This window comes from Narcine bancroftii, chromosome 13 (genome assembly GCF_036971445.1).
Source record: "Narcine bancroftii isolate sNarBan1 chromosome 13, sNarBan1.hap1, whole genome shotgun sequence".
Classification (NCBI taxonomy): Eukaryota; Metazoa; Chordata; class Chondrichthyes; order Torpediniformes; family Narcinidae; genus Narcine; species Narcine bancroftii.
In genome coordinates this window covers 37,292,747-37,314,972 of record NC_091481.1, presented here as the reverse complement: position 1 = coordinate 37,314,972, position 22,226 = coordinate 37,292,747, and the positions used below count along the sequence as shown (strand labels likewise).

Here is a 22,226-nt window from a genome sequence, read left to right as displayed (position 1 = left end):
GCCAAGATAACTCTGTTCCTCAGTAGTTACTACAGTGTTCCATTCATAAGTGTATCCCAACCTTATTCTCCCAAAATGTAACACCTAGCTTTTTTCAGCATTAAATTCCATCTGCCATTTCTCTTATCGACTGATCAATATTGCTGCCAAGGTTGGAGGTGTTCTGGATTATGAGGCTAGTCAAATCTTTGTCATTTGCAAATTATGAATCATACTTTCTACATTCACTTCTAAATTGTTAAAGTATATAACAAACAAAACAGTTTTGGCATGCCGTCAGCCCTACTAAAATCCACGTTGACTACATTAACCAAAATATCTTCAATAACACACTTAGTCAACTCGTCAAAATGCTTGGTTAGGATCCTCCTTTAATTAAGTCATGCTGGTGATCCCTGATCAAACTCTGTCTCTTCACATGCAGATTAATCATGTTTTTTTAAAATATTTTATTTAAAATTTTCCATACATGTAGAGATCATAATTGATGTATAATACAGATTTCAAAAGTACCAAAGTTACATACATGATGGTTTTCACCCCATCCCAAAACCCCCTCCCACCCAATCTCCCCCTCAAAAAATAATATGCATACTATAGTTTATATAAAACCCATAACTATATAACAATTACCACACAGATACAAGCCAGTTCATCCCTTCTAGTTCCCACTCGGCGCATAACACTCGACACCCATCATCCATATACTGATCCAACTTTTCCTTAAATATTAAAATTGAACCCTCATCTACCGCTTTGGCTGGAAGCTCATTCCACACTCCCACCACCCTCTGAGTGAAGAAATTCCCCCTCATGTTTCCCCTAAACTTTTCCCCCTTCAATCTCAATCCACATCCACTTGTTTGAATCTCCCCCTCTCTCAATGGATAAAAGCCTGTCCACATTGACTCAGTCAGTCCCCCTCATAATTTTAAATACCTCTTCAAATCACCCCTCAATCTTCTATGCTCCAAGGAATAAAGTCCCATCCTGCTCAATCTTTCCCTGTAACTCAAGCCCTGAAACTCAGGGAACATTCGTATAAATGTCCTCTGCACTCTCTCTATACTGTTTATATCCTTCTTTTAATTTGGCAACAAAAACTGCACACAAAATTCCAAATTTTGCCCCACCAATGCCTTATACAACTTCAACATGACATCCAAACTCCTGTACTCAATACTCTGATTTATGAAGGCCCACATACCAAAAGCTTTCTTCACCACCCTATCTACATGTGACTGCACTTTCAGGGAATTATGCACCAGAATTCCTAAATCCCTTTGTTCTACTGCACTCCTCATTTTTCTACCATTTAACATGTGTGACCTTTGCTGATTAGTCCTACCAAAATGTAGCACCTCACACTGGTCAGTATTAAACTCCATCTGCCACCTTGCTGCCCACGCTTCTAACTGGTCTATATCCCACTGCAAGCTTTGAAAACCTTCCTCACTGTCCACAACCCCAACAATCTTAGTATCATCTGCATACTTACTAATCCAATTTACCACACTATCATCCACATCATTAATATATATATATATATATATATATATATATATATATATAACAACAATGGACCCAGTACTGATCCCTGAGACTAGTCACTGGTCTCCAAGTTGACAGTTTCCACCACCACTCTCTGGCATCTCCCATCCAACCATTATTGAATCCATTTCACTACTTCAGCATCAATACCTTGTGATTGAACCTTCCTAACTAACCTTAAGACCTTACTAAAGTCCAGATAGAAACATCCACAGCCTTCCCCTTGTCCACCTTCTTGGTAATCTCCTTGAAAAACTCTAAGATAAGTTAAACATGAAAGAAAAAAAGAGAAAAAGTTTTTGGATTGCCTAGAGAGGCATCATCTGGTACATATCTCTAAATTCTTCATAACCACTCAGAGGAGAATCTCACAGGTCAAGATGTACAGGAAGGATAGAATTAAAAATTTAATCCTATTATTTGGGTGTGCAGACACCAAATTTGCATGAACATATTTCTCAATTTATATGTAATTTTTTTCCAAGGGAATGAAACTTTGAATTTCTGCATACCCAAGGTGTATCTGATTTCCAAGTAACTGCAATGTATTTCCTTGCTACTGTTAAGGCTAATTTATCAAATTCCAATTGATAAATTGATAATTTTAATTTTGGTCTTCTAGCTTCAATATTCCATAATAAGAATAGATCAGGACTTGTGGAAAGACAATTTCAGTAACGTTCCAAAAAATTCCATAAATCTGCCCAAAAAGGCTTTGCATTGGGACAAGACCAAGTTGAATGTAAGAAAGATCCTACATCTGCACCACAAGTAAAGCATTGATCAGATAAATCTGATTTTTTTGTATTCTGAGGCTGTGGCCTCTGGCCAAGACTCCCAAACCATAAGGAAACATCCTCTCTGCATTCACTCTATTCATGATTTCAGTCTGTTTAATTTCTGTGGTGTAAGATATAGTTGATGTAAAAAAATTATATTGGACTAATCTATATCTTACATTAATAGTATTAGTCACACAATCCTTGCATAAATCTTCCCATATTTTTTGATCAATTGGAGTATTTAAATCTGTCCCATCTGTTGTGAATGAGGAAACAGGTTTGGTAGGTCTCAAAGGCAAGGACTCTGAACACCATTTTGATGGGGAAGTATTTTACAGAAGGCAAGTGTGGGAAGTGGTAACTGATGCAACGCGCACACAGTTTACAGCAGCCGTGGGAAATAAATAGCAGACAATTAATGACGAATGTGGGGAAAGTACAGTGAGAACAAAATACACACTCACTTTCACTCAAGGAAAAATCACTACGATGCCCCACCACCCCTTGACTCAGTGCAGGCACGGGTCTATGCTACAAGGGACACAAATTCAATGCTCCCAACCCTGTTAACAGTGCACATCTTACCAACAGTTTCTCCAACACCCTTCCACATTTCTAGGCATGGTGTGAAATAGAGTGCTCCCAGCCTGGCCCAAAGAAAGAGAACAAAGAGCACATGGCATCTTTATAGTGCTGGATCATTTGCAGGGAGATAAGATGATGGCTAGGTGCCAGGAGGGTTAATCTAATTACAACAACCAATTCCCCAAGGCCAAGTTCAGGCTGGCTGGAGAGTGCAGTCCAGGTAATTTACATGGGTCCAACAGCAAGTTGTGCACTAGGGGGGAGTGGAACCAAACCTTGATTGGCAGATGGTGTGTCCTCTGACTAGGTAGAGGGCAAGGGAGCCAGTGCTATCACCTGTCAGCCACGACCTTTCCCAATACACCATCTTTGACTAGATCTATGAAGTCCTTGTTTGGGTGTTCCTGCTTGTAAAAATGAATATATCATGGAAGTAAATTTTTTTTAAATTCCTCTCCAAATAATAAGTTCTACTTTAGCACAACTAGGTAAAAACATAGTCCAAGCTTATCCATTATATATGCTCTTAATATAAAATAACAAAAAAAGAATACTATGTGGTATATCATATTTGTTCCTCAATTGCTCAAATGACATTAATTGACCCCTTTCATAACAATCTTTAACGTTTACAATCCCCTTAGAAGATCAAATATTCTAAAACTGATTATCCCTTGAAAAAGCTATAAGGGGATTTTGAATCAATGGCATTTTAGGCGATTATAGACCCTCGTATAACAATATCATTTATTTTATTCCAAATATCAAGCAAATGTTTCAATTATGGTGTATATTTATCAGCAACCATCAATTTTGGTTGCCACCTATATATAAATTCTTCTGCTCTCCTATTTTATTCAGTTCTATATTAACCCATGTCGACTTTATTTTCAAAAAAAGGAAGCAAGAAATCTCATTTGCGCCACTCAGTAATAATTTTGAACACTAGGAAGCTGTGGACCTCCCAATTTATATTTCCATGTTAACTTCTCTATAGAAACTCTTGACATTTTCAAAGCAATTTCCTTACATGTTTATTTAGTTCTGAAAAATATTTTGAGGTATTAAAATAGGTAAAGTTTGGAAAAAGATATTGTATTCTTGGAAATATATTCTTTATATAGTTAACCCTTCCAACTAAAGTTATAGGTACATTTATCCATTTTTATCAAATCTTCAATTCTTTTAAGTAATGATAAATAATTTTTTCAAATTTCTGTCCATACTTATATCTAAATATTTAATACCCTCTTTTGGGTATTTAAACTGGGTGTCCCTTTGACATTGAGTATAATCACCTTCCATTAAAGGCATAATTTCACTTTCATCCCAATTTATTCTATAACCCAAAACTTATCCATATTCTTTCAATTGAAATATAATTTTCGTAAAGATGTCTCAGGGTTATTCAAGTATATTAGAATACCATCTGCACATAAACTAACTTTATGTTCTTTTTGCTCACGGAGGGCAGGGGAGGGGGGGCCCGGCGCCCAGCCCCAACCAACCAGTTTTCCCCTGCAGCCGTGTCTGCCTGTCCCGCATCGGACTTGTCAGCCACAAACAAGCCTGCAGCTGACGTGGACATTTACCCCCTCCATAAATCTTCATCCGTGAAGCCAAGCCAAAGAAGAAGAATTTGTAAATCAGACCGAATGGTTCTATAGCTAAAATAAATAAACTGGGGATAAAAGACATCCTTGTTTACTAGATCTCGTCAATTTAAATGGGGTAGGTACTTATCATTAGTTTGTACTTTAGCTTTCGGGTTATTATTTAATGCTCTAATCCAATTTTAAAAATTATATCCAAATTTCAGCAGCATCTTAACAAAATAATCCCATTCTAATCTATCAAACACCTTTTCTTCATCTAAACTTGCCTCTTTTTGTGCCAAAAGCAATCTAACTACATTTTATGATGATTGCCTCTTTTTAACAAAACCTGTCTGGTCCATGTTTATGAATTTAGTTAACAGATTATTCATCCTATTTGCCAAAATGTTTGCGACAATTTTATAATCTGCATTTAATAATGAAATAGGTCTGTAAGATGAAGGTCTTAAAGAGTCCCTATCTTTTTTAAATATCAATGTAATTATTGCCATTGAAAATGATTCTGGATAAGCATGGGTTTCTGAAGCCTAATCTGATACTTGCATAAGTATAGGAATTAATAAATCCTTGAATTCTTTATAAAATTCAGGTGGAAATCCATCTTATCCTGGATATTATTCTGTAAGGAAGCCATAGCTTCCCTTACTTCCACCTCAGTAAATGGGGTGTTGAGTTCAGTAGGTTCTTCCAAATGAGGCAATATTATCTGTGCTAAATAATTATTTATTTTATTTTAATCCCTTAAAGACTCCAAACTATATAATTTTGAGTAAAAGTATTTTAAAAATTCATTTATTTCTTGAGGCTTATAAGTATTTTTTTTTAATTGCATTGTCTCTGTCTCTGTCTCTGCTCTGTCTTTAATTGCCAAGCTAATACTTTGTGAATACCATTAAATGGGCTGAGGGAATTAGAGGAGCAAATTTGTAAGGAGATTGCGTATGTATGTAATAAACACAAGGTGGTATTTGTGGGAAGATTTCAACTTTCAGAACGTTAACTGGGACACCCATACAGTAAGAGGGCTGGATGTGGTAGAGTTTAAGTGTGTTCAGGAAAGTTTTCTTAATCAATATGTAGAAGAGCTGACTCAAGAGAGGGCAATATTGGATCTCCTATTGGGGAACGAGATAGGTCAGGTGACAGATGTTTGTGTTGGGGAACACTTTGGGACTAGTGATCACAATATTATTATTTTAAGCTAGTAATCGAAAAAAGGTGGGCCAAAGATTGAGATTCTTGATTGGAAGAAAGCAAATTTTGAGGGGATGAGAAAAGATTTGGAGGGTGTGGATTGGGATAAGATATTTTCAGGGAAGAATGTAGCAGATAAATGGAGCATATTCAAAGGAAAGGTTCTGAGAGTGCAGAGTTGGTCTGTCGCTGTGAGGATTAAAGGAAAGGTTAGAATCTATTGGGGGCTTTGGTTTTCAAATGATATTGGGAACTTGGTTCAGAGGAAGAAGATGTGTACAAGAGGTATATTACAGCAGGGAATGGATGAACTGCTTGAGGAATATAAGGAGTGTTTAAAAAAAAAATCTTAAGAAGGAAATTAGAAAGGCTAAAAGGAGATATGAAGCTGCTTTGGCAGGCAAAGTTAAAATAAATCCAAAGGGTTTCTATAGGTACATTAAATGTGAAAGAATAGTGAGGGATAAAATTTGACCCCTTGAAGATGAGGGGGGGTGGGCTCTGTGAGAAGCCAGAGGAGCTGGGTGAAATTTTAAAAGATTTTTTTTTCTTCAGTATTCACTAATGAAAAGAATTTTGAGCCAGATGAAGTGAAGAAATATGGTAGGGAGCTCATAGATAATATAAGGATAATGAGGAGGTAGTGTTGGCCATATTGAAAAATATCAAGGTGGATAAATCTCCATGTCCTCATAAAATATTCCCTAGGGCCCTGAGAGAGGTTAATGAACAAATAGTGGGGACGTTGACTGAAATATTTAAAATGTCACTGGCCACGGGAAAGTGCCGGAGGACTGGAGGGTGGCTCATGTTGTTCCTCTGTTCAAAAAAGAATCCAAAAGTAGACCTGGTAATTATCGGCCTTTAAGTCTGATGTCGGTGGTGGGTAAATTAATGGAAAGTGTTTTTAAAGATGGTATATACTATTTGGAAAGACAGGGATTGATTCTGAGTCGTCAGTATGGTTTTGCACATGGTAGATCATGTCTAATAAATCAGAGTTTTTCGAGGAGATTACTAAAAAGGTTGATGAGGGGAAGGTGGTGGGTGTTGTCTATTTGGATTTTAGTAAGGCTTTTGATAAAGTTCCCCATAAGAAGTTAGAAAGGAAGGTGGAAGCATTAGGTATTAATGATGAAGTAGTGAAATGGATTCAACAATGGCTGGATGGGAGATGCCAGAGAGTAGTGGTGGAAAATTGTTTGTTGAGTTGGAGGCCGGTGACAAGTGGAGTGCCTGCTGGGTCCACTGCTGTTTGTCTTATATATTAATGATCTAGATGATAGGGTGGCAAATTGGATTAGTAAATTTGCAGATGATACAAAGGTTGGTGGTGTTGTGGACAGTGAGGAAGATGGCAGATGGAGGTTAATACTGATAAATGTGAGGTGCTACATTTTGGTAGGAATAATCAAAATAGGACCTACCCGTTAAATGGTGGACAATTGAGTACAGTGGAACAAAGGCATTTGGGAGTCATGGTACATAATTCTCTGAAAGTTGAATCACATGGATAGGGTGGTGAAGAAGACATTTAGTATGTTGGCTTTAATAATTCAGAGTTGGGATGTTATGTTGAAATTGAAATTGTATAAGGCATTGGTGAGGCCAAATTTGGAATACTGTGCAGTTTTGGTCACTGATTTACAGAAAGGATATAAACAGTATAGAGACTGTGCAGAGGAGGTTTATGAGAATGTTTTCAGGGCTTGAATTACAAGGAAAGATTGAGCAGGCTGGGACTAGGTGGGAGATGTTCAGCTTGGATTAGTAGGGCCAAACTGGCCTGTTTCTGTGCTGCAAATGGTCGTATGACCTCTCACCTAAGTCATAATATCTTTGCTTCATTCTTGTAATTGCTTTCTCAGTTCTCTAAGTTTATAATGTTGTAATGTATTATGCTGAAGTGTTTTTTATTAATCAACTACCTCAATTTATCTTCGGAGGTACAATTTTGAAGATCCTTTTCTAAAACTGTAATTTCTTTTTCTAATTCTCTCTTATATATTCCTTTTTAATTTTAGAAGTAAAACTTATAATTTGACATATTAAATATGCCTTTAAGGTATCCCATATAATAAATTTATCATTTACCGAATTCAAATTTATATCACAAAATATCCAAATTTGTGATCGAATAAACTCACAAAAATCTTTTCTTTCAACAACAAAGGATTTAACCTCCATCTATAAAATGACCTTATCAGGCATTTTACATCGTTATTAACAAAGTTGATGAAAGATCAGATAAAATCTGATCCACTTCAAGGATCCTAGCCTGCATTTGAGCCGAAATCAAAAGATAAATCAATTCTAGATTAGGAATCAACTCTACTTGAATAAATTGAATAATCTTTTTCTGTAGGATGAATCCTTCTCCATAAAACTATTAAATTCAAGTCTCTCATCAAAACCAATGTAGCTTTAGCTGCTCTTGTTCTCAACAATGCCCGTGTAGATCTATCTAACAATGGATCGAAACAAAAATGAAAATCCCTTCCTATTAAAATATTTTCATGCATCTCTGCTAAGTTGAGAAATGTGTTTTGAATAAATTTCTCATTGTCAACTTTCAGAACATACAAATTCAAAAAGTCTAAATTTCTGAAAATATTTGACAATGTACTATTAAATATCTCCATGCTGGGTTCTGTAACCACACTTTGAACTTTAATCAGAAAGATTTTTTATTATCAAAATTGCCACACCACTTGTCTTAAAGTTAAATGAAGATGACATTACATATCCCACCCAATCCCTTTTTAATTTCAGATGCTCTTTTTCAATGAAATATGTCTCGAAGAAAAGCTACATCAACTCCCAATTAATATATAAATACTCTTTCTTTTTATCGACCCGATCATCCCGTTAACATTAACAAACCATCACTTCATTCATCTTTACAAAATGCAATCAATCCCCTTCCGTCACCTCCTCATGCAAGTCGCCTCTAATTCATGCGTCAGCACGTACCCCCTCCAGCAATCCATAAAAGAAATACAAATAAAGATACAAAAAATATTATTATATTGTTCTAATAATATAACAAAAGATTCTCCCAATGAATGTTATCTAAAAGTACAACAGTTTAATCATGTCTCAGAAAATTTTCCTTTGATATTCTTATTTGCCAATGTTAGACCATCGCTTATCTAGGTGACACTTTAATAAAGCACTGTATATGCTGTCCTCTAATCATCTGTATTCAAAGAAGATTAGAACATTTGTGTTAAAGCCCCAGAAATCCCTAACTATGCAGTCTAAGTAGCCCTCATCAATCTATGGGGATTTAGCTCTTTCTAAATCTGTCAACATGGCTAATACCATCTTTTTGATGGTCATTTATTTCAGAATTCCACTACATCCTCCCTGAATTCTCCAACTGCAATGTGTTTACATTGATTACAGATAAGAGGTATTCCTTTAAGACCTTGTCTGCATTCTCTGGTCCTATGCACTGATTGTCAATTTAGTTCATAACTTGCTCTATTCTGTACCTGGTCACCCTTTTTCCCTTAATATACTTATCTGCCAGCACACTCTCTTTGTCCTTCTAATCTTTAGGTACCCTGTGACCTATACTTCTACTCCTGTATGGCTTTGCCTGTTTTCAATTCTGTAAATAGTTTTTAAACTTTTCTTTAACCAGCCCTCTGTTCATCATTCTGAGAAATTGTCAGTCCATTTTGGAATGCCACGCAATGATTACCTACTGATTTAACTACAAACAGTTGGCTCCTAAATCCATTTTGCCATGTCTTGTGTGAAATTGGCCTTCCCTAATGCAGCATATCCACTTCCACACTATCTTTGTCCTTCATAACGACCATATTCTTCAAGTTTTATTGTTGTTGCATCCAAGGTGTTCATCCACCTTCCCTCCTTACATTTGTGGGTAGGTTGGCTAGTGCTGCCAACCTAGGGAGATTTAAACTAGATTGGCAAGGAGGGTGTTAGAGATGGAATTTAATGAAGACCTGTATGAGGTGTTGCATTTTGGAAGGACAAACCAAGGTAAGACATACACAGTAAATGGTAGGGCACTGAGGAATGTGGAGGAACAAAGGGATCTGGGAATACAGATACATAATTCCCTGAAAGTGGCGTCACATGTAGACAGGATTGTGAAGAAACCATTTAGCATCTTGGCCTTCATAAATCAAAGTATTGAGTACAGGAGTTGGGATGTTATGGTGAGGTTGTATAAGATGTTGGTGAGACCAAATTTAGAGTATTGTTTGCAGTCTGGCCATCAGACTATAGGAAGGATATCAGTAAGATTGAACGAGTGCAGAGAAGATTTACTAGGATGTTGCTGGGTCTTCAGGGGTTGAGTTACAAGGAAAGATTAAACAGGTTGGGATTTTATTCCTTGCGTGAAGAAGAATAAGGGGAGATTTGATAGAGGTTTACAAAATTGAGGGATATAGAGAGAGTAAATGCAAGTAGGCTCTTTCCACTTAGATGAGGAGAGATACAAGAGGACATGGCTAGGGTAAAAGTTGAAAGATTTAGGGGGAACTTCAAAGAGTGGTGGGAGTTTGGAATGAGCTGCCATCTGACGTGGTAAATGATGGCCCACTCTTAAGTTTTAAGAATAAATTGGAGAGATACATGGATGGGAGAGGTCTGGGGGTTATGGACTGGGTGCAGGTCAGTGGGACTAGCAGAATGATAGCTGGCACAGACTAGAAGGGCCAAATGGCCTGTTTCATGTGATGTAGATTTCTATGGTTCTATTTGACTGACTACTTTCCGAAGGTTGTATTCATTTCTCTCCTTCCTGAGATGGGCCTTCTGCAGACAAGGTCAAAACGCTCTCTTGCATGCCCTTTTAAAAAAAAAAAAAAAAAAAATTCTGCAGCATGTAAACTTTTCACACTAATGTAATTCCTTTTATTACAGGGCTTCATGCCTTTCAGAAGGCCTGGCTTGAAATTTTCCCATAATTTTATGCAACATTTTACAAAACCGGAAAGTTAATTACAGAAACCCCAAACATCTTTGTGAATTATGGAATAGGGTAGCAGCTAATTAATTCAAAAGGTAACTTGTTTTAATTTTGTCCATTTGAATTCCCTGGCCCATTCCCTTGCTTATATGTCTGTCCATGGTCTCATGCATTGCCAGACTGAGAGCACCCAGAAATGAGAGGAGCAGCCCCTCTTCTTCCATCTGAGCACCCTTCAACCAGATGGCATTAATATCGACCTCTCTGGTTTCCATTAGAACTCTAATTCCCCCCCCCCAACACATCTTTCCCCATGTCTCCCATCCCCTAGCTCATGCTCTCTCTCAATTCTCTCCTTTCCTCTGATTAACACCTCTCATCTGTTGGGCTGTACTCTTCCCCCCCATTCTTCCCCTTTTATCCCCCTGACCTTCTATAAAGATGCCTGTCTCTCGTTTTTGCTCATGCCTTGAGAAAGGGCTCAGGCCTGAAATGCCAGTAATATTTCTTTACCTCCTTTCTTTAACATTGCGATTAAAACCGTTTAGCAAACATATCACAATATTTCAAACTTAATCCAAATACATGTTATTTTATATAAAAAAAGAAAGTAAAGAAATAGAAAAGAAAGAAAAGCCTCCTAAAAATACCTCCCCCCCCCCCACTCCCTACAAACTAAAACAAAAAGAGGAACAAGAAAACCACAACAGAAGAACTTCTCATAAATATTCATAGAGACCTATAAGAGAAAGGGTATGTTCAAGGTTCATTTCACTTTTAATACCAACAGTTTGTAAATATGGGCTCCATATTTCACAAAATGTATGATATTTATCTCTTAAATTATAAGTAATTTTCTCAAGTGGAATACAACTCCGAACTTCTACATACCATCTATCCAATTCCCAAATCAATATCTGACTTCCAAGTTATAGCAATACATTTTCTAGCTATTGCCAAGCCAATTTGAACAAATTTTACTTGATACATATTCAGTTTTAATTTAGACTAATATCTCCCAGTAAAAATAGCATTAGATCCTGTGGGAATCTTACTCCTGTTGTTCGTTCTAATAAATTACTAAAATCAAGCCAAAAAGGTTTAATTGGCAAGTCGAATGCAAACAAAAAGGTACCAACTTCTTGTCCACCTCTAAAACATAAATCTGGTTAAATATAATTCATATTATGTAATTTTTGTGATGTTAAATATAACTGATAAAATTATATTGAACTAACTGATATCTCGCATTTATTTTACTTTTCATACACTCTCTACATATCTGAATCCTTCCATGTTCATCTATTTGCTTTTTTAAACCTACCTCCCAATTATGTCTTGATTTTGAACTGCCTTTTGTAATAATTTATACATCTCTGAAATTAATTTCTTTACATCCCTAGTACTTAATGATAATTCTACTTCTGTCTTCTGCTGGTAATACTAAATCCTGACCAAAATGTTCACAAGAGTATCTCTCAACTTGATAATAACAAAATTTTGTATTTTCCAAAATCTTAATCTTTTCTTTCATTCTACTAAAAGTAATAAATTTCCTGGCTGTACAATGGTATTTTCAAGAGAAAAATATATATTTCTATAAATACTGTATTGTGAATCTTACAATGTAAGCTTTGTCTTAAGGCTGGAATACCAAACGGATCATCAAAAATCTGTACCATATCCATTCGTATGCGTGTCTTGTCAAATTTGCCAGTTCCAACAGTGAGTGAACTTTGGATTCATTGGGCAAGGAGAACAAATGAAAGGAGTTTGAAAGTGTCTGTCATTTGTTTTGTACATCCATTGTCAGCGCACTGGCTGCAAAGCTGGAAGGAAGATTTTTTAAAACCATAATCAACTGGAAACAGTTTCCCTACAGTAGTTTTCAGTGTGCTGGAGCCTGTTAATGGGGTCGCTGTTATTGGTAAGGCAATTCTGATGGTATTGTGTGCAGCAAATGCCTCTCTCGTCCTGTAAAAATAAGTGACCTATATGTGTTTACAAAGGTAAGTAGCAATGACTTCCCAAAGAGCATTGCATTCTTTGTTTATCTCAAGACATTCCATATAATAGAATAAAATATATCCTTTTATTCGGAATGCCTTAACGTAGTTACAGATCTATCTTTGGGAGATTTCCTGTTGCACCAAACTTCTTGCTGCTTTCAATTTCCTTGCAGTATTAATAAAGGTGCCACGGCTTTTCTATTTTGTCATCATTCTCTGTGATCTGACCCATAAAGCCTAAGAAAATATTTAAAATCGTTAACATCAGTCAGTGTTTTTACACATTGTTGCAAAGCTGGAACATTTATTATATCAAGTATTAACTGTAAAATTTATTTTTTGCCATTTTCAAATTAAATTCGACCAGCTGCATAGTAATACAGTTTTAAATGGAGATACAGGTATACCCTGCTTTACAAGACTAGAGCATTCCTATGGAACCTTACATAAGCCAAAATGGCGTAAAGCAAAGAAGCGGTTACCATGTGAACTTTTTTTGAGGGTTCCCAGACCCAAAAATAACCCACCGTCATGCCAAATGATACAAAACCTAAAATAACACTAACATATAGTAAAAGCAGGAATGATATAAAAATACAGAATTTGAAAAAGAGCAAGTTTCGACCACCCCACTGGCTGTGCACCTGCTGCCCTGTGACCGCCCCTCTGACCACTTTTTCATAAAAGTGAACACAGATTTGTTCGTAAAAGCAAATTTGCATAAAGTGGGTATTCGTAAAGCGAGGTATACCTGTACTGGTAGGGTTTCTGCTGAAACAAAATCTGTTCAGGTCTACTTGGGAACCTTCTTACTTCAAGACTTAAGTGGGCAGAATTAAATGAGGTTCCAATCACCAATTATATAATTGATTCATATCTTTTGAAACAGGTTACGTGCTTGGCTTGCGACAACAAATTCAACATAATTGAATCCTTCTGGGACCTTTCTCTAGAATTTCCTGAAAGATATCACTGCATTGGAAAAGAAGATGCTTCCCAATATCCTTGTTTGCTGACAGAAATGTTAGCAAAATTTACAGAGACTGAGGCCTTGGAAGGGAAAATTTATGCCTGTGAACAATGCAATAGTAAGTACAGGGAATGCAATGCACAAATGACAGTGATATTTTTGTTTTGAATTGGAATGTGTATAATAATTGTTTAAAAACATGGCAAGACATTTTTAAATTTCTGGCAATATAATCTGAACTTTGGTTCATTTGTAATTTACTGATTTGTATTCTGCCCATCCCCCTCTTATTTGTGAAAATGCCCAAATATCAGATTCTGTTATTTAAAGTGAATTCACTTTTCAGTATGACTGATATTGCTGTTTCATTGAGGAATGAAGATGATCAGTAATGGGCCAAGCGATGTAAACCAAGAAAAGCCTATAAAAAAAGTGTGCACGGAAACAGACAATTAGGCCCAACCCATCATGCCGATGTTTATACTCCTGACCATAATTCTATTTCTTCCCCCCCTTGTGTATATATCCAAACCTCTGATTTCAGATACCTAAAGAGTTGTGTCTCATGGTTTGCTGAAAATGATGGCTCAGGTGGACGAGTTTGTGAAGAAGGCTTGATTATGGTATTGAGTACAGAAAAAGGGACATCATGATAAAGCTGTACAAGTTATTGGTGAGACCACTTTTGGAGTACTGGGTGTGCTTCTGGCCACCTACCTATAGATAGGATGTCATTGCTGGAAAAGTAGCAGAAGAGATTCATCAGGATGTTACTGGCACTTGAGGGCTTCAGTTATCAAGACAGGCTAGATAGGCTGGGTCTTTATTCCCTCAAGCATAAAAAGCTGAGTGGTGACCTTGTAGAGGTATACAATATTATTAAGGGCATAGATAAAGTGAATGAAGTAAAACACAAAAGTCGTCAGACACTGGTTGAAGTAAAAGCACAAGGCTGGATAAGCTCACCAGGTCAAACAGTGAACTTTATGTAGCCCATGGTCATGTACTTTCAAACCAAAACCACCCGTAAATTGGAGGAGCAATGCTTAATTTTCCATATGGGCACTCTCCAACTGAGTGACATTAATATTGTCTTCGCCGGTTTCTGATACCCTGCCTTCCGTTCTCCCTCTCTTTCCTCCAGCTCTCCATCCCCTTCCCTCTCAATTCACAGAGCTGTCTCCTGCTTGACACTGTGCCCTCCCTCCATTGCCTCCTTATTGACCTATTAACTCCTGCCTGCTCCTCTCCTCTACCATTTTGTTCAGGTGCCTGTCTACATTTTATTTATAGCTCGATGAAGGGCTGAACCCTGAAATATTGGTTATGTTTATTTATCTTTGCTTCATAAAGTATACTGTTTGACCTGCTGAGTTTCTCCAGAATTCTGCTTTTACTTGGATAAAATGAATGGATCTTTTTTCCCCCAGGGCATATGATTCCACAGCCAGAGAACTTTTTAAATCTCCTTTAAACTTCCTTCCCCTAACCTTGTGTGCTCATCCTCCCTACTTGCCCCGTAGAAAATGATAGTACGTTGCCTATTTGAATTAAAGTCAAATTAAAGTGTGAGTTCCCACATTGCTGTTTGTAAATTAAAAATTTAGACACAGTAACGGGCCCTTCCGGCTCATGCCCCTCAAATATACTAATTAACCTACAAGTACCATACAGTTTTTAAAGGGTGGGGGAAACCAGAGCATTTGGAGGAAACCTACGCAGACACAGGGAGAATGTACAAACCCCTTAGCTGCAGATTCAGACCTGATTGCTGGGGCTGCTGTAGCATCACACTGACTGCTATACCAATCCTGTGGCTGCTTAAGGAATTCTAGAACTTGATCCTTTTGGCAAATTAGGATGGTGTACGAATTGGTGAGAACTGCAGATACTGGTCATAGAACCATATGAAACAGATTTTTCAGCCCATTTTGTCCATGCTGGCCACAGTACCAATCATTACTAATTTCATTTTCCAATTCTGGGCTGATAACCTGCCATGGCAGAGTCGAACAGCATAGAAGCAGGCCCTTTGGCCTAACTTACCCACACTGAGCAAAATGTCCCACCCACATCCATTCTGCCTGCATTTGGCACATATCTGTCTTATCCTATCCATAAATTCATCCAACTTGTTCTTCAATGTTGCGTAATACCTCCTCTGGCAGCCTATTCCATACACTCAACGCTCTGCCATTGGTGCTATGTGGTTAGTGAGGATTACTTAAGGTGGAATGTGAATGTGGGGAAAAAAGGTTGAGAACCACTCCCTTAAGCCGACAGTACCCTCCATAATGTTTGGGACAAAGACACTCCTTTATTTAACCCTCTGACCCACAGTTTTAAATTTGTAATCAAACAATTCATGTGATTAAAGTGCACATTCCAGATTTTATTCAAGGTTATTTGTAGACATTTTGATTTGATCATGTAGAAATTACAGCACTTTATATATATATATATATATATATATGTTATGTGTGTGTATGTATATAGTTCCCCCATTTCAAGGCAGCATAATGTTTGGGACATTTGGCTTCACAGGTGTTTGTGAGTACTCAGATGTGTTTAATTTCTTCATTGGTGCAGGTAAAAGAGAGCCAGGGTGCTTCTCAAAGAGAGCCAGGGTGCTTCTCAAAGAGAGCCAGGGTGCTTCTCAAAGAGAGCCAGGGTGCTTCTCAAAGAGAGCCAGGGTGCTTCTCAAAGAGAGCCAGGGTGCTTCTCAAAGAGAGCCAGGGTGCTTCTCAAAGAGAGCCAGGGTGCTTCTCAAAGAGAGCCAGGGTGCTTCTCAAAGAGAGCCAGGGTGCTTCTCAAAGAGAGCCAGGGTGCGTCTCAAAGAGAGCCAGGGTGCGTCTCAAAGAGAGCCAGGGTGCGTCTCAAAGAGAGCCAGGGTGCGTCTCAAAGAGAGCCAGGGTGCGTCTCAAAGAGAGCCAGGGTGCGTCTCAAAGAGAGCCAGGGTGCGTCTCAAAGAGAGCCAGGGTGCGTCTCAAAGAGAGCCAGGGTGCGTCTCAAAGAGAGCCAGGGTGCGTCTCAAAGAGAGCCAGGGTGCGTCTCAAAGAGAGCCAGGGTGCGTCTCAAAGAGAGCCAGGGTGCGTCTCAAAGAGAGCCAGGGTGCGTCTCAAAGAGAGCCAGGGTGCGTCTCAAAGAGAGCCAGGGTGCGTCTCAAAGAGAGCCAGGGTGCGTCTCAAAGAGAGCCAGGGTGCGTCTCAAAGAGAGCCAGGGTGCGTCTCAAAGAGAGCCAGGGTGCGTCTCAAAGAGAGCCAGGGTGCGTCTCAAAGAGAGCCAGGGTGCGTCTCAAAGAGAGCCAGGGTGCGTCTCAAAGAGAGCCAGGGTGCGTCTCAAAGAGAGCCAGGGTGCGTCTCAAAGAGAGCCAGGGTGCGTCTCAAAGAGAGCCAGGGTGCGTCTCAAAGAGAGCCAGGGTGCGTCTCAAAGAGAGCCAGGGTGCGTCTCAAAGAGAGCCAGGGTGCGTCTCAAAGAGAGCCAGGGTGCGTCTCAAAGAGAGCCAGGGTGCGTCTCAAAGAGAGCCAGGGTGCGTCTCAAAGAGAGCCAGGGTGCGTCTCAAAGAGAGCCAGGGTGCGTCTCAAAGAGAGCCAGGGTGCGTCTCAAAGAGAGCCAGGGTGCGTCTCAAAGAGAGCCAGGGTGCGTCTCAAAGAGAGCCAGGGTGCGTCTCAAAGAGAGCCAGGGTGCGTCTCAAAGAGAGCCAGGGTGCGTCTCAAAGAGAGCCAGGGTGCGTCTCAAAGAGAGCCAGGGTGCGTCTCAAAGAGAGCCAGGGTGCGTCTCAAAGAGAGCCAGGGTGCGTCTCAAAGAGAGCCAGGGTGCGTCTCAAAGAGAGCCAGGGTGCGTCTCAAAGAGAGCCAGGGTGCGTCTCAAAGAGAGCCAGGGTGCGTCTCAAAGAGAGCCAGGGTGCGTCTCAAAGAGAGCCAGGGTGCGTCTCAAAGAGAGCCAGGGTGCGTCTCAAAGAGAGCCAGGGTGCGTCTCAAAGAGAGCCAGGGTGCGTCTCAAAGAGAGCCAGGGTGCGTCTCAAAGAGAGCCAGGGTGCGTCTCAAAGAGAGCCAGGGTGCGTCTCAAAGAGAGCCAGGGTGCGTCTCAAAGAGAGCCAGGGTGCGTCTCAAAGAGAGCCAGGGTGCGTCTCAAAGAGAGCCAGGGTGCGTCTCAAAGAGAGCCAGGGTGCGTCTCAAAGAGAGCCAGGGTGCGTCTCAAAGAGAGCCAGGGTGCGTCTCAAAGAGAGCCAGGGTGCGTCTCAAAGAGAGCCAGGGTGCGTCTCAAAGAGAGCCAGGGTGCGTCTCAAAGAGAGCCAGGGTGCGTCTCAAAGAGAGCCAGGGTGCGTCTCAAAGAGAGCCAGGGTGCGTCTCAAAGAGAGCCAGGGTGCGTCTCAAAGAGAGCCAGGGTGCGTCTCAAAGAGAGCCAGGGTGCGTCTCAAAGAGAGCCAGGGTGCGTCTCAAAGAGAGCCAGGGTGCGTCTCAAAGAGAGCCAGGGTGCGTCTCAAAGAGAGCCAGGGTGCGTCTCAAAGAGAGCCAGGGTGCGTCTCAAAGAGAGCCAGGGTGCGTCTCAAAGAGAGCCAGGGTGCGTCTCAAAGAGAGCCAGGGTGCGTCTCAAAGAGAGCCAGGGTGCGTCTCAAAGAGAGCCAGGGTGCGTCTCAAAGAGAGCCAGGGTGCGTCTCAAAGAGAGCCAGGGTGCGTCTCAAAGAGAGCCAGGGTGCGTCTCAAAGAGAGCCAGGGTGCGTCTCAAAGAGAGCCAGGGTGCGTCTCAAAGAGAGCCAGGGTGCGTCTCAAAGAGAGCCAGGGTGCGTCTCAAAGAGAGCCAGGGTGCGTCTCAAAGAGAGCCAGGGTGCGTCTCAAAGAGAGCCAGGGTGCGTCTCAAAGAGAGCCAGGGTGCGTCTCAAAGAGAGCCAGGGTGCGTCTCAAAGAGAGCCAGGGTGCGTCTCAAAGAGAGCCAGGGTGCGTCTCAAAGAGAGCCAGGGTGCGTCTCAAAGAGAGCCAGGGTGCGTCTCAAAGAGAGCCAGGGTGCGTCTCAAAGAGAGCCAGGGTGCGTCTCAAAGAGAGCCAGGGTGCGTCTCAAAGAGAGCCAGGGTGCGTCTCAAAGAGAGCCAGGGTGCGTCTCAAAGAGAGCCAGGGTGCGTCTCAAAGAGAGCCAGGGTGCGTCTCAAAGAGAGCCAGGGTGCGTCTCAAAGAGAGCCAGGGTGCGTCTCAAAGAGAGCCAGGGTGCGTCTCAAAGAGAGCCAGGGTGCGTCTCAAAGAGAGCCAGGGTGCGTCTCAAAGAGAGCCAGGGTGCGTCTCAAAGAGAGCCAGGGTGCGTCTCAAAGAGAGCCAGGGTGCGTCTCAAAGAGAGCCAGGGTGCGTCTCAAAGAGAGCCAGGGTGCGTCTCAAAGAGAGCCAGGGTGCGTCTCAAAGAGAGCCAGGGTGCGTCTCAAAGAGAGCCAGGGTGCGTCTCAAAGAGAGCCAGGGTGCGTCTCAAAGAGAGCCAGGGTGCGTCTCAAAGAGAGCCAGGGTGCGTCTCAAAGAGAGCCAGGGTGCGTCTCAAAGAGAGCCAGGGTGCGTCTCAAAGAGAGCCAGGGTGCGTCTCAAAGAGAGCCAGGGTGCGTCTCAAAGAGAGCCAGGGTGCGTCTCAAAGAGAGCCAGGGTGCGTCTCAAAGAGAGCCAGGGTGCGTCTCAAAGAGAGCCAGGGTGCGTCTCAAAGAGAGCCAGGGTGCGTCTCAAAGAGAGCCAGGGTGCGTCTCAAAGAGAGCCAGGGTGCGTCTCAAAGAGAGCCAGGGTGCGTCTCAAAGAGAGCCAGGGTGCGTCTCAAAGAGAGCCAGGGTGCGTCTCAAAGAGAGCCAGGGTGCGTCTCAAAGAGAGCCAGGGTGCGTCTCAAAGAGAGCCAGGGTGCGTCTCAAAGAGAGCCAGGGTGCGTCTCAAAGAGAGCCAGGGTGCGTCTCAAAGAGAGCCAGGGTGCGTCTCAAAGAGAGCCAGGGTGCGTCTCAAAGAGAGCCAGGGTGCGTCTCAAAGAGAGCCAGGGTGCGTCTCAAAGAGAGCCAGGGTGCGTCTCAAAGAGAGCCAGGGTGCGTCTCAAAGAGAGCCAGGGTGCGTCTCAAAGAGAGCCAGGGTGCGTCTCAAAGAGAGCCAGGGTGCGTCTCAAAGAGAGCCAGGGTGCGTCTCAAAGAGAGCCAGGGTGCGTCTCAAAGAGAGCCAGGGTGCGTCTCAAAGAGAGCCAGGGTGCGTCTCAAAGAGAGCCAGGGTGCGTCTCAAAGAGAGCCAGGGTGCGTCTCAAAGAGAGCCAGGGTGCGTCTCAAAGAGAGCCAGGGTGCGTCTCAAAGAGAGCCAGGGTGCGTCTCAAAGAGAGCCAGGGTGCGTCTCAAAGAGAGCCAGGGTGCGTCTCAAAGAGAGCCAGGGTGCGTCTCAAAGAGAGCCAGGGTGCGTCTCAAAGAGAGCCAGGGTGCGTCTCAAAGAGAGCCAGGGTGCGTCTCAAAGAGAGCCAGGGTGCGTCTCAAAGAGAGCCAGGGTGCGTCTCAAAGAGAGCCAGGGTGCGTCTCAAAGAGAGCCAGGGTGCGTCTCAAAGAGAGCCAGGGTGCGTCTCAAAGAGAGCCAGGGTGCGTCTCAAAGAGAGCCAGGGTGCGTCTCAAAGAGAGCCAGGGTGCGTCTCAAAGAGAGCCAGGGTGCGTCTCAAAGAGAGCCAGGGTGCTTCTCAAAGAGAGCCAGGGTGCTTCTCAAAGAGAGCCAGGGTGCTTCTCAAAGAGAGCCAGGGTGCTTCTCAAAGAGAGCCAGGGTGCTTCTCAAAGAGAGCCAGGGTGCTTCTCAAAGAGAGCCAGGGTGCTTCTCAAAGAGAGCCAGGGTGCTTCTCAAAGAGAGCCAGGGTGCTTCTCAAAGAGAGCCAGGGTGCTTCTCAAAGAGAGCCAGGGTGCTTCTCAAAGAGAGCCAGGGTGCTTCTCAAAGAGAGCCAGGGTGCTTCTCAAAGAGAGCCAGGGTGCTTCTCAAAGAGAGCCAGGGTGCTTCTCAAAGAGAGCCAGGGTGCTTCTCAAAGAGAGCCAGGGTGCTTCTCAAAGAGAGCCAGGGTGCTTCTCAAAGAGAGCCAGGGTGCTTCTCAAAGAGAGCCAGGGTGCTTCTCAAAGAGAGCCAGGGTGCTTCTCAAAGAGAGCCAGGGTGCTTCTCAAAGAGAGCCAGGGTGCTTCTCAAAGAGAGCCAGGGTGCTTCTCAAAGAGAGCCAGGGTGCTTCTCAAAGAGAGCCAGGGTGCTTCTCAAAGAGAGCCAGGGTGCTTCTCAAAGAGAGCCAGGGTGCTTCTCAAAGAGAGCCAGGGTGCTTCTCAAAGAGAGCCAGGGTGCTTCTCAAAGAGAGCCAGGGTGCTTCTCAAAGAGAGCCAGGGTGCTTCTCAAAGAGAGCCAGGGTGCTTCTCAAAGAGAGCCAGGGTGCTTCTCAAAGAGAGCCAGGGTGCTTCTCAAAGAGAGCCAGGGTGCTTCTCAAAGAGAGCCAGGGTGCTTCTCAAAGAGAGCCAGGGTGCTTCTCAAAGAGAGCCAGGGTGCTTCTCAAAGAGAGCCAGGGTGCTTCTCAAAGAGAGCCAGGGTGCTTCTCAAAGAGAGCCAGGGTGCTTCTCAAAGAGAGCCAGGGTGCTTCTCAAAGAGAGCCAGGGTGCTTCTCAAAGAGAGCCAGGGTGCTTCTCAAAGAGAGCCAGGGTGCTTCTCAAAGAGAGCCAGGGTGCTTCTCAAAGAGAGCCAGGGTGCTTCTCAAAGAGAGCCAGGGTGCTTCTCAAAGAGAGCCAGGGTGCTTCTCAAAGAGAGCCAGGGTGCTTCTCAAAGAGAGCCAGGGTGCTTCTCAAAGAGAGCCAGGGTGCTTCTCAAAGAGAGCCAGGGTGCTTCTCAAAGAGAGCCAGGGTGCTTCTCAAAGAGAGCCAGGGTGCTTCTCAAAGAGAGCCAGGGTGCTTCTCAAAGAGAGCCAGGGTGCTTCTCAAAGAGAGCCAGGGTGCTTCTCAAAGAGAGCCAGGGTGCTTCTCAAAGAGAGCCAGGGTGCTTCTCAAAGAGAGCCAGGGTGCTTCTCAAAGAGAGCCAGGGTGCTTCTCAAAGAGAGCCAGGGTGCTTCTCAAAGAGAGCCAGGGTGCTTCTCAAAGAGAGCCAGGGTGCTTCTCAAAGAGAGCCAGGGTGCTTCTCAAAGAGAGCCAGGGTGCTTCTCAAAGAGAGCCAGGGTGCTTCTCAAAGAGAGCCAGGGTGCTTCTCAAAGAGAGCCAGGGTGCTTCTCAAAGAGAGCCAGGGTGCTTCTCAAAGAGAGCCAGGGTGCTTCTCAAAGAGAGCCAGGGTGCTTCTCAAAGAGAGCCAGGGTGCTTCTCAAAGAGAGCCAGGGTGCTTCTCAAAGAGAGCCAGGGTGCTTCTCAAAGAGAGCCAGGGTGCTTCTCAAAGAGAGCCAGGGTGCTTCTCAAAGAGAGCCAGGGTGCTTCTCAAAGAGAGCCAGGGTGCTTCTCAAAGAGAGCCAGGGTGCTTCTCAAAGAGAGCCAGGGTGCTTCTCAAAGAGAGCCAGGGTGCTTCTCAAAGAGAGCCAGGGTGCTTCTAAGCTTTTGATCATCTTTGGAGTCTGTACTTGCATTTTTCACCAGGGATGTGCCAATGA

General features: G+C 42.5%; 1 protein-coding gene across 4 annotated transcripts in view; it reads left to right on the top strand.

Moving 5' to 3' along the window:
- usp44 (ubiquitin specific peptidase 44) overlaps window positions 1–22,226 on the top strand; it is a 77,060-nt gene that overhangs the window by 28,247 nt on the left and 26,587 nt on the right. For all 4 annotated transcript variants that reach the window (XM_069909456.1, XM_069909457.1, XM_069909454.1 and 1 more), the window contains one exon: window positions 13,578–13,776. In XM_069909456.1, the coding sequence (XP_069765557.1) occupies window positions 13,578–13,776 (199 nt within the window). The remainder of the gene's footprint in view (window positions 1–13,577; window positions 13,777–22,226) is intronic.